The sequence below is a fragment of the Chelonia mydas genome, chromosome 1 (genome assembly GCF_015237465.2).
Source record: "Chelonia mydas isolate rCheMyd1 chromosome 1, rCheMyd1.pri.v2, whole genome shotgun sequence".
NCBI lineage: Eukaryota > Metazoa > Chordata > Testudines > Cheloniidae > Chelonia > Chelonia mydas.
In genome coordinates, this window is record NC_057849.1 from 200,505,724 (window position 1) to 200,518,274 (window position 12,551).

The 12,551-nt window shown below is 46.0% G+C and overlaps 1 protein-coding gene across 3 annotated transcripts in view; it reads left to right on the forward strand.

The window, feature by feature from the left end:
- The window catches only part of CHD1L (chromodomain helicase DNA binding protein 1 like), a 36,496-nt gene that overhangs the window by 8,278 nt on the left and 15,667 nt on the right, over nt 1-12,551 (forward strand). For 2 of the 3 annotated variants that reach the window (XM_037909357.2, XM_037909367.2), the window contains 9 exons: nt 1,650-1,731; nt 3,020-3,182; nt 3,515-3,670; nt 5,743-5,835; nt 6,360-6,456; nt 7,669-7,742; nt 9,995-10,105; nt 11,554-11,668; nt 12,157-12,310. In XM_037909357.2, coding sequence (XP_037765285.1) covers nt 1,650-1,731; nt 3,020-3,182; nt 3,515-3,670; nt 5,743-5,835; nt 6,360-6,456; nt 7,669-7,742; nt 9,995-10,105; nt 11,554-11,668; nt 12,157-12,310 — 1,045 coding nt within the window. The remainder of the gene's footprint in view (nt 1-1,649; nt 1,732-3,019; nt 3,183-3,514; nt 3,671-5,742; nt 5,836-6,359; nt 6,457-7,668; nt 7,743-9,994; nt 10,106-11,553; nt 11,669-12,156; nt 12,311-12,551) is intronic. The other variant, XM_027824540.3, reaches the window with a different exon arrangement.

A 12,551-nucleotide genomic window follows, 5' to 3' on the forward strand; every position in this document is an offset into this window, starting at 1 on the left:
GTTGGGCCAGGCAGCAGCCCTGACTCCAGACCCCGCCGTGCAGGCCAGACAACCTTTAGCACACAGCTGGGCCGCATGTGGGTTGAGAACCACTGGTTTAGATTACAGGTACAGACTCTGACGAAAGTGAATTGCGTTATCATATGGTTAGGATCATAACCTAAACTGTATCACATCACATTGCCAGTCCAGCAGATCCTGCTCTTTGAGTAGTTATCTCACTTTCTGGTGAGATCTGTCTTTTATTAGTATAACCAATTAGCGGCAGGTATTTCTGTCATGATCACAGAAGATTTTACATAATGCTGCACTTGTACTTGGGAAGGGATTTGGATATCTTATAACAACAATGCTGATGCCTTATAATACAAACACTTAGTTATGAATTCTGGAGGCAGTCCCATCTGATGAATGCTTCAGGGACTCAGTCGGAGAAAAAAAAAAAAAAAAAAACTGCCCCATCCCATCCCTTCAGCCTCAGTTCATAACTAGTCAGGTGTACGATGGGGCTCCTCTGAAGCACCAAGTATTAGCCACTTCTAGAGGCAAGATACTGGGCTTGATGAACACATCGTAGAATCCATGTCTTGAGCTGATAATTAACACACCATGAAACATTTTGTGTGTATTGTAAAAAAAAATAAAGCCACGGAGAATGCAGTTCAGTCCTCTTCGTTCCAAATGACTTTCTGCTTAATTCCGTACCGTTCTGTGTAATTTACACCATCAGCGCAGTATGTAGAGTAAAGAATGTCGGGGGGGTTAAGTGATTTGCCTGTTATCACATAAACATCAGCCTCAGGACCAGTCTCTTGGTTCTCAGGCCAGTGCTTAACCCACGAGACCTCATTTCCCCTTCAAGAACTGTCACTCAAATTCTTTGAGCCTGGATTGTTCCATCTGAAAAATATGGCTAATAATAATAATACTTCACATGTTTTCATCTGTAGATCTCGGAGCACATTACAGAGGTGGGTAGGGATGCAGTCCAGCCTGCCTTAAGAGTGTACTTTACAAGCTTAGCAAAACAAATGATATACTGTATATCCTCCATGCATGATTTTCAAAGGCTCACTTGGCCAAGTGGAAAGCCGCCTTCCTTCATAACAAGGCTGTGACGTACTTCTCAGTCAGGTCTGTTAACCTGCGAAAAGGCCGGCTTCTACCCCAGCTGTTCAAAAATAGTTCTCAGGAATATTTGTTTATAATGGAAAAAAGGTGTAATTTTTTTTTTCTTTTTTACTCCGTGAAAAGCAGCTGAACTGTTCCCCCATGTCCCCACCCTCATTTTATCCCCAAAAGTTCATCTTTGGGCAGACACACAGCCCCGGGAAGTTTCAGGCTTGAAAGGTGACTGTTGCAGAGAGTAATGAGAGGGGAGAATGGAAAAGGTTTTACAACTTGAAATATAGATTGCTATGAGGTATCCATTACACCAAGAAATACACATGAGTGGCAAACGTTAGGTGAAGATCTGATTTCCGTCCTCCGCCCCCTACGATATTCAGGGGATTTTAGATCGTGGGTCTTGGTTGAGGGCCATCTCCAGTATAGATGTAGAGAGACCAGCTGATACTGACCTCTTCATATTGTCAAGAATTATTTGAATTTTAACTGAAAACAGTACTTTCTATTAATTTATTTTACAGGTTTAACTGGGCTGCTCTGGTTGTGGATGAAGCCCACAGGTTGAAAAATCAGAACTCACTGTTGCACAAAACCCTTTCAGAGGTAAAAAAGAGCCCAACAGCCTTTTAGCAATTAAAGGATTTTTCTCCCCTTTAAAGGGTACGGGTTCATTATTTATGTCATCACTAGCCCTCATCACGTTTGTTCATCTGTGGGCCTGATCCAGTTCCTCTCCAAGTCAGTAGATAGGCTCCCATTGTCTTCAGTGGCAGATGGATTGAGCCCTATGCTGCCAATAGATTGGAACAGGGAACTTGTCTCACATTCTGACTCACGTTTGGGCTTCAGAAGTTTGAGGAATGTGAGAAAAGGATTAATATAAAGAAGCCGTAAATGGCGTGGAACTAAATCACAGCCAGGTGACAATCTGCATCAGGAGTCTGTATTTCTGATATGAATTATTAAAAACAACAAAGTGAGGTAGCCGTGAATTTGGAAGTCTTGTCCGGTGGTGAGTGCAGGGGACCATGAGTCATGATTCCTCAGGTCTATTTCTGTGGTCTTGCTATGTGACCTTGGTTAAGTCACTTCTCTTCATTGAAGTCAGTGGAGTTGTTCTCCATTTACCCAGGTGTGCCAGAACCAAATCTGCCCCAGTAGGAGCACATCCAAGAGCAGAATATGCCCAGGGCAATATTTTCTATTATTTCTGATCAGTTTTGTTTCTAGTTCCAGAATGGTCATTGTTAATGCTAAAAGATAACCCCAATCCCACCTTCATTCTGCTCACCTAGGTCCAATTTTTGAACTTGGTGGGAATTTTATGAAGTATTAAACTTGCCATAGTGATAGCCGTGTTCCCCAGTCTAAGTACAGGGAATGCTGCAAATAGCACAGTGCAGATAAATATCAACATTATGAGAGCTGCTCTGAAAACAGCAAAGCAGAGTGTGGGTTTTGTGTAATTTCATTTTGGTGTTTTGATTTTTGTAGAAATGTTCCAACCAGCTCTAGTTATTTAACACTGTGCACATGGTTTGTGCATATCGTGCGACAGAGATCAAGAGTTTAATGGCACCATATTTGGCCTTCATTCTTCCCTTGCTCATACATGTTTTGTGCTCTGGTGTCACTCCATTAACTTCAGAGGAGTTGCACCTGATTTACACCAGAGTGTTTGAGAGGAGAATCAGGCCCTGTAAGTTTGTTTATTACTCCAGATCTTGAGTTTGCTGGCTTCCACTGAAGTTGCAGAGTTCTGCAGGTACCTCTCTACTAACTGTCAGATTTTGGTTGTGTAGGAGAGTAGTGAAGGGGGTTTGTGTGGCAAGTGACTTTTCATTCCACTTGCATGTTGTAGTTCATTTTACTTTGTCTTTGCTTATTTCAGTTTTCAGTGGGCTTCAGTCTCCTGCTCACCGGCACTCCTGTTCAGAACAGTCTCCAGGAGCTGTACTCCCTGCTCAGTTTTATTGAGCCTGACATCTTCCCTAAAGAGCAAGTGGAAGAGTTTGTTCAGTGTTACTGTGGGATTGAAAAGGAGAGCAAGCCAGGCAAGTAATGAGTCATAAAAAGTACTTGAGGGTCAGTGCTGTAAGCTGGTTAGAGCAGGGGATTGGGTGTTGGGACTTTGGGGTTTGCTTTCTCTGAAACTGATTAGCTATGAAACAATGTGGCCTACATCAGCATGTAGGTGCTTTCATATGTGTTTAGGTACCTACCTTTAGGCAGCCACGTTTGCTTCAGTTTCTCCTTCTATAAAATAGGGAAAATACTTACATGCACAAGATGGGGTGAGGTTTCATTAATGTTTGTATAAAAAATAAAGTGCTAGAGACATTCCTTTACACTTAATTCATTTATTGCAGTGTTTTTTTCCAAATAGCCAAAGAATTGCACAGTCTTCTGCAGCCCTTCTTGCTTAGGAGGGTGAAGGCTGAGGTCGCGTCAGAGCTGCCTAAGAAGGTGGAAGTGGTTCTGTATCATGGGATGTCAGCCCTGCAGAGAAAATACTACAAGGCTATTTTGATGAAAGATCTAGGTAATTAGAGCATTTGGGGGGTTGGACCTAATCAGTTTATTTAAAAGCAAAATGAGTTCCATTTTGTAAATCCATGCGCTCTTGTAGTGAAATAGGAGATGCATTAGCATGCTCTGAATGATTGTGCTGAGTTCAGTTTTCTGAATGATCATTTGATAAGCAAGTAATATTAAAATTGGGGATTAGTCTGAGCCTCAAAATTTAAAGCCTGCTGCAAACTTTCCTAAGGTTCATGGCTGTTTTGATTCTGGGCTTTTGGTTTGGTCCACTGGTATTTGGATCTGCACTTTCCCAAAGTGTGGAAGCAGTCAATCTCAGGATTCCGGTTTGGGCCGACCTCTAATTAAAATACAATTAAAGATCTTCAGAAATATCTTTAGTATCACCAGTTAAACCATCCTTCAGTCACATGTGTTAACACCCACCCAAACACCCTTGTAGATTCTTCACCTTCATAACAAACTCCCTTGTACTTCTAATATATAACCAATCAAAATGAGCACACCATTTCTGCTAAATTACACGCAGATGTTCATTCCTTACTCTGATCTTATACACTTTCCTGTGTGAATGCTACATTATGCTGTGAGGGACGAAAGCGCAGGAGGTCTGGCCTAGCGGTTACAGCTGGGCTGAGGTCTGCCCACCAGGGACGGTAGTCGACACGCAGGAGGTGGAGGGATCTCAAGAGCCAGATTCAATAAGCAAGAGTCAGGGTCAAAATCAGGCTGGAGTCAGAGGCCAGAGGTAGTACCGGGTTAGAATGGAGAGTCAGGAATCCGGGTCAGAGTCAGGCTGGAGTCAGAGACTGGAGACCGGGAGATCAAGCAAAGTCTGGCATTGCAGCAGGGTGAAGTCCATGTGGTTGTCCAGACAACTTCCCGGGGGAACCCCTGGGGTTAAATAGGGTGCTGGGCCAGTCAAGGGGCTGCAGGGTACCATCACTCTGGGTCTCTTTGGCAGCACTTCCTGCGGTGCCTACTCTCCATAGTGCTCCCGGACTGTACCTCTGCATGGCCTCCCAGGGGCACTGTGGGAATATCAGGTGTCCCAGGCTCTGCAGACCCAGCTTCTAGTCCCTGGGTCCTTATACCTACAAACTACCAGCATGCACATGTCTGCAGAGGCTATCTATTACATAGCACTGGAGAAGCCCTTGCTTGTCCTAATGACCTTGCAGAGACACTCCGCTCATCTGGTGCTACTGCTCGGCGCACCAGAGAGCTGAGGCCACAGTGCCAGGGGAGCCTTTCAAGTGCTGATGGGGAGTGCAGAGGGAATGTGCTTGCCCCAGGCCACCCCTGCAACAGACACGCACAGTCTTCTTCCCCTTCCACTCTTAGCCTCCTCCATGCATCCCCTTGTAACCTCCGCACAGCCTCCCCAAAGCCCCACTGAGCATCACTTCTCCCTACAGGCCCACTCATTCTTCTGGCCCTCATCCTCATAGTCTCCCTATGGTTCTGCTGTCAAGAGCTGAGATAGCAGCACCAAGCTTCTTGTGGAAAGCTCAACATGCCATACCCTCTTAGAGCCTCGCCTCTTTCCCCTCCTCCGACCAGCCTGTCTCTCTGGTCCCTTGCAGACTCTGAGCAGAGCTGGGAAGTAAGGTTGGCAGCACCAGAGAACACAGGTGGTGGCTGTGCAGATCTTGACGCTGCTGCCAGCTTTTCCTTCCAGTACCCACATGCGTTATACCAAGTAACTTGATTTGTTAATTTGGAAAATGTTAAATCCCTGAGCTGTGTGAAGTGGCAGGGACTGTGGCTCTCTAACTGGGGTCTCAGGGAAAAATTTCCAACAAGATATCACTTTTCAGTGTTTCCTCTGCCAAAGTGGGTAAATATTTGACCAAAAAAATATGAGCGAAAACTCAGTTGGTGCATGAAGAGGGAGTGTGTTAAATTTGGAACCTAAATTTGAACAGTAAAGTGTACCATTGAGACTTTTCCCTTCTCTGTTATAAACCTGTAGAGCTATGCTCGGTGTCCAGATAATTCCAGTCACTACATTTACAGTGTATCCCCAGAGCTCTTGTTGAATGGGTTTGCCGTTTCATTTTTGTGTTTCAGATGCATTTGAAAATGAAGCAGGGAGGAAGGTTAAACTTCAGAATGTCTTAATTCAGCTTCGAAAGTGTGTAGCCCACCCATACCTATTCAGTGGTGAGAAAGAACTCTTCTCTGTTTGAAAGTAACCAAAAATTATCATAGGATATGAGCCAATTTTCTTCAAACATGGCTTGTTTTGTAGATTTCATTGACACTTAAAAATTGAGTCAAGCCTGAAGATTGTATGTAAGGTTGTATGATAAATTACAATCCATATTAATTGACTAATAGTGATATATATATAGGGGACTCTCTTTCAAGGATAAGCCTATGTCAAGGCTGAGCTTTCAGCCTTAACTCTGCACTTGTTTTCTTTTGAGTGCTTGATTTCTCAGCCTTAGCAATGCATTCACACTAGTTTGTTGACATGGAATCGTTACTATAGTGTTCCTACTAGATAGCAAAGCACTGTCAGTTTTGAAGCCGGAATCCAGGTTATTACCTAGTTCTGTTTAGCCACAGATGTGCAAATTGTGAATTACCATACATGACACTGGGGTAACTTGGGGTGACCCTGGAGGCCCTCGCTATCGTTGGTCTACTAGTGGTACTGCTTCTGAGACTTTCTTCCCTTCCAGGTGTTGAACCAGAGCCCTTCGAAATTGGAGACCACCTCATTGAAGCCAGTGGGAAACTGTGCTTGTTAGACAAACTCCTTTCTTTCTTGTATGCTGGGTATGTGGTGTTACTGAGCTTTACTTGTGGGAGTCTAGATAAGCCTTGCTGGGAAAAGCAAACTAATTTATCCATGACTGTTACTCACATACACCAAGAAATGAACACTGTAGTGGTCCAGTTAATTGATGCTGAATTACTGACAGCTCTACAGAAGTAATTACAATGTTGCAGCTAGAGTAAGGATGACCAAGGAACCTTAAAAGGTTTGAAGCTTCCTTTTAAAGAGCCCAGAATACTGGCTGCTTCTCTGTATTTATTCAAACCTCTTCTGTCTTCCAAGTTCAGGCTGGAAATCCTGGAAGAACAAGTTGTCTTACATGATGTCTGATGCTTCTGTTTTGGCCACAGATTCCAAGAGAACAGACTTTCATGCTGTGCTTCAGTTCCTCTGGGCCGAGGAAGCACAAATATGCAGTCAAAATGAAAAATAGTCATAAGTTGGGGGGGGATCCCCAAACCTAAGAATTGGGACAAATCAAAGCCTGGAAAACACACATGCCAAAGATGTGGGATTTAAGATCCTGACCCAGATTCTGGAACTTAACTTTGGTGGCTTCAGAATCTGGAATTGAAGTTTTAGATACTTGCACCATCTCCCAGGAGAGAGCTAACCAAACCAGGACACACTTCAAATCGCCTTTTGGTGCAGGATGTGAGACGGTTCCTCCTCCATGATGCAGAGTGATACCAAACAAGAGAATCTTAACTAGTATGCAGTTTCCCTCTGACAGCTTCCTTAGGAAGTCCTTAAACAGACATTTTAAAGCAAAAATGAAACTTTTAAAGTGGCTGGGATGATTTTGCTTCTCTGCTGTATAGCGGTGTTGGGGAGCGAGACTGTGTGTGTGTGTGTGCGTGGATGCGTGCGTGTCTCTCCGTCCCCGGGTCCTGTGCCACAAAAACTCTCAGGACCCATGGGCCTGCTGCACCTAAAAAATGATGCTAGACAGTATCAACTGGCTTGAATAGAGTGCTGTCACAGTATGAGGCACACGGTACAGGTCTGGAAGTCAGGAGACCTGAGCTCTAGCTCCGGCTCTGCCACTAACTCATTCTATGATCTTGGCAAGTCTTTTTATATTTGAGGAAACTGAAATCACACAATGTTTGGATTAAAAATACTCCTGTATATTAAACTAAGCGAACCTTGTCTATCCCTCTGCTACAAAAGGTACATTGAAGTTACGGGATTTCACTTTATTTCTGCAGTGGTCATCGGGTCTTGCTGTTTTCTCAGATGACTCGGATGCTGGATGTTCTGCAAGACTACATGGACTATAGAGGTGAAATACTTGTATTCTTGGAGCAGCTGTCTTGGCATATTTGTCTTTTGTCAGCTACAGTGATGCTGTACTCGACTGATCCTTGTATGACAGAGAAGGGACCATAATACTGGGGACTTATTTCTAGTAGGCAGAAGGAGTTTTCTTGCTGTGTCTGACTGCTTGCTTGACGTTGGGCAAGTCTCTTTAGTTCTCTCTGCCTCAGTATGATAGGCGCCGACTCCATGGGTGCTCCAGGGCTGGAGCACCCATGGGGAAAAAGCAGCCAAGCTCCCCGCCCCAGCTCGCCTCCACCTCTGCCTCCTCCCCTGAGCGTGCCGCATTCCCGTTTCTCCTTCCAGTGCTTGCCACCGCAAAACAAGCTCTGGCGGGGGCGGGGGGGGAACACGGCACATTCAGGGGAGGAGGCGGGGCCGGGGCGGGGATTTGGGGAAGGAGTCCAATAGGGGCAGGGAGGGGGCAGAGTTGGGGCGGGGACTTTGGGGAAAGGGGTGGGATGGGGGGCGGGGGTTGAGCACCCACCGGCACCAGGAGAAGTTGGCATCTATGCTATTGCCATCTGTGAAAGTAGGATAATAAAGATGTTATGAGGTTCAATGAGATCAGAGAGCTTTGAAATCCTTGAATGAAAGACAAGTGAAGGCCAAACCCTCTCCCTCACTCCCCCATCCTCTTTGCTATATGATTAGGGTAAGATTCTGCTTTCTAATACCTTAAACTAAATGAATGCAGGTTTAGTGGTCATAGGATATATTCAGTCCTTGTGTCAGTGAGTGCAACACTGTTAATTTCAGTGGAGTTACAGCTAATTACCCAAGGGCCTGAACTTGGTTTATAGCACCCTGACATTTCATGGTGATACAATGCTATTTGCTTTACACTGTGCCATGATGCAAAAGTCATCCTGTAATGGTGCTGGCTCCGAAGAGCCCTGTGCTTCAGGACTCTCGCATATGTTCTGATCTTAGCTGCAGAGCTATAAATCCAAACTCCAGTGAAATCAGTAGATGTATTCCTGATTTACACCACTGTGAATTCAATAAAAAGCAGGTCATGTAGCCTACACCAGGAAATGAACTTATTGCTGAAAACCGTTGTTAGCAATATGTCCCCTTGAAAACCGTATAAGTGCAAGGGTAGGCAGGATCCCATCATTTCTGGCAATGTCACCAGACGTGTTCTTGAGACATGAGATATTTTCTTTCATTTCAATCCATGAGGCTTTATGCCAGGGGTCGGCAGCCTTTCAGAAGTGGTGTGTCGAGTCTTCGTTTATTCACTCTAATGTAAGGTTTTGCGTGCCAGTAATACATTTTAACATTTTTAGAAGGTCTCTTTCGATAAGTCTATAATATATAACTAAACGATTGTTGTATGTAAAGTAAATAAGGTTTTTAAAATGTTTAAGAAGCTTCATTTAAAATGAAATTAAAATGCAGAGCGCCCCAGACCGGTGTCCAGGACCCGGGCAGTGCGAGTGCCACTGAAAGTCCGCTCACGTGCCGCCTTTGGCACGCTTGCCATAGGTTGCCTACCCCTGCTTTATGCCAACTATTTCTCATGAGAGAGGCTTTTATTTAGTGTTTCTTGCCATAGACAACTAATAACGTAGTCTAAAGCTGAACATGAGGCCAAATCCTGTAGTCCTGACTCAGAAAAGCTGGCATTGAAGTCAGTGAGAAAGGACTGTATGCTTTGGCCGATAATGCGGGGCCAGTTGCCAAAGTGGCCTGATCTAAAACAGGCCATTGTACCAGCGCTCTTCTGCTTTGGCTCGGAATTTTTCTCCTCTGCTTCCAAGCAGCAAACTAAAACACAAGAGTTTCTGCTGCACATTCAGTTCTGGTAGCCCCTGCACTCAGTGAGTATGGAGTAACTCCATTGCAGTCAGTCTGATTAATTGGATTTACATCAACAGGGACAGAATCTGGCCCTTCATTTCTGTAGTGCTGGTGGAGCATGAGGGAGCAACAAAGCTACTAACCCCCCTGCCCCCCGAGAGTAGACTAGAAAGGAGCGAAAATAGGAGAATGTAGATGAAGGAAAGAAAGCCAGAGAAAATCTGGGGAGAATGGGGAGAGCATGGAGAATGTGAGGTGTGGGGTGTTGATGGAGGAAGACTAATAACAGGGAAAGCAGCTTGTAGAGCAGGGAGCAGACCAGGAGGGCTGGGAAAGGAGAAACCAGCCTGGAGGGGGATAGGGTCAGAATAGTGGTTTCTTGACCAGATGCTGTTCTGTCCCTTTGGAAAGGTTACAGCTATGAGCGGCTGGATGGGTCTGTCCGAGGGGAAGAGAGGCACCTTGCCATTAAGAATTTTGGTCAGCAGCCCATCTTTATTTTCCTGCTGAGCACCAGGGCAGGTAAGGCAACTGTGGGAGAGACAAAACTGGAACTATAATCAACCCTTCCACAATCTCCTGGCCTTTTGCTGTCTTCAGGGATTGACCGGACTTTGGGAAGGTCTGAATTCTTTAGAGAACCCCAGTTTTAATATTCAAATAGGATTTCATAAGGCTTTTAAATAGCATCAGTTAAAAACCATTTAGTCCGTGATAGAATCTGTGTGGAGATTTTTTTTAATTATAGTTGCAGATGATGTGTTTGAATGTGTCTTCTATGTTCAGGCTGAGACCCAAGTTCAGGATCCTGAGGCCAACATGCAGTTTACAGCGCAGCCCATTGCACGACTTGCTCAGCCCGGGCAGCCCCCCTTGCGGCAGCTCCCCGCCGCCCCCTTGGCCCGGGGAGTCCCCCCTGCGGCAGCTCCCCGCCGCCCCCTCCCTCCCCAGGCCCAGGGAGCACCCCCTGCGGCAGCTCCCCACCCCAGCTCACCTCTGCTCCGCCTCCTCCCCGAGCACGCCGCCGCTTCTCCCGCCTCCCAGGCTTGCGGTGCCAGTCAGCTGTTTGGCGCGCAAGCCTGGGAGGGAGAGAAGCAGAGCGGGGCGGTGCTCAGGGGAGGAGGCGGAGCAGAGGAGAGTGGGGGCGGGGAGCGGTTCCCCTGTGCGCCGCCCCCACCCCGTTACTTGCTGCAGGCGGCCCTCCCTGCGCCCCCCTGCCCCAGCTTACCTCCGCTCCACCGCCTCCCCCCAACTACTTGGCACCCGAGGCAACTGCCTAGTTCGCCTAGTGGTTGCACCGGCCCTGCTAGGAAGGAAGTGCGTCTCCTGGATAGAGGCAAATGCTCCTCAGCATGTACCTCCTCTTTAGAGGCAGTATATATCTCAAACCTATATTCCAGTTTAACTTGTCTTTTCAGCCCATGAGAGCTAGCACTTCAGAAAGCAGTGACGGGCAAATCTCCGACGTTTTAGTTTGGATAAGAACCCAGACTGTCCACCATCCTCGGGCTTGTATTATTGTACTTGACGTTTCCAGTTTCTGTGGCAGAGTCACTGGTCTCTGCCAGGACTTAGGGAGATCCTTTGTATTGACACTAGGCAGCCCAGCTGTGTTGGTTGGTCTGCCAGCTAGAGAGCACCATCTGTGTCCAGCAGCCTCAACAAACAATCCCCTTTAGATTGATTACACCTGATTTCTTTTTAGTGCACTAGACAACACATCTGTTATGAGGCCTGGTGGAAAGCTGGAAGCATAGAAGTGCAAGAAAATGAAATTCAGAAGGTTAACCAAACTTTTCTGAGCCTCATAAATGATTCAGTGTTGGTTTGAGGGATGGAGCAAGGTTGGGTTTATTTTTATTGTATCTGAACTGATCCACCCTTTTGTAGTCTAAACACTGTTTCTCCCTTTATTTCATGTTGCTAATGTGTGTTACTGACCATCCCCTTTGTTTAAAACTTTTTTTTAGGTGGAGTCGGCATGAATCTAACTGCAGCAGATACAGTTATTTTTGTTGATAGCGATTTTAACCCACAAAATGACTTGCAAGCCACAGCGAGATCTCACAGGATTGGCCAGAACAAGTGAGAAATAGGAACAGAACTGTTTCTTGTGGTGCATTTTGCATCTGATTGCTCACCCTCTCACTAAATGCCACACTAATGCTTCCCTCCCACCCGCAAGTTCTGACAGCAGAGGAGACCTAAGCAGAGTGGTTCGGATAATTGGGGGCGGAGGGAGAGAAAGAGGAGTCATGGGTCCTCAGCATAGTTCCACCTCTTCCCTTCTTTGATCCCATGCAGTCCTGGCCTCCCCAAGTCTCCAGAATCTGGAACTCTTCAGTTATGGAGGGGGGATAGAATGGGAGGTTGGCTGCTCTCTGCAGTGTCCCCTCCTCCTTTTGACCATGGTGGTCGGGTCAGCATCTCCTTCTGCAGCTCTACGCGTGCTTTCTCTTAGCTAACTGGGCACCTCGCTGGGTCAGGACTGACTGCAGGGTTTGGTCCCAGATTCAGGGAAACTGTTCTAAAGCAATATAAATGATTAAACTGACTCTCTTCAATTTTGCAAGGCCTGTAAAAATTATCCGCTTGATTGGACGGGACACTGTAGAAGAAATAATCTACCGCCGAGCTGCATCGAAGCTCCAATTTACAAACACTGTTATCGAAGGGGGGCAGTTTGCTCTCGGAGTACCCAAGTGCCAGGAAGCAGCAGACATGCAGGTAAGATGATCGCTGAGCATGACTTCGACAGCATCATCCCTGAGAAACGTAAGAGGGCCCCATTCTGGGTGTGTGTTCGAGATGGGCCTGATCCAAACACCATTGTCTTTGGGGAGGATTGGAGAAGAACATGGCATCTGAATGCATCTCTTTTATGGAGCAAGCCAAAATCCCAGATCCAAACACCACTGAAATTTGGGGACAATCAGATGCTAATTTTTAGGCTCAACCACTGTCTAAC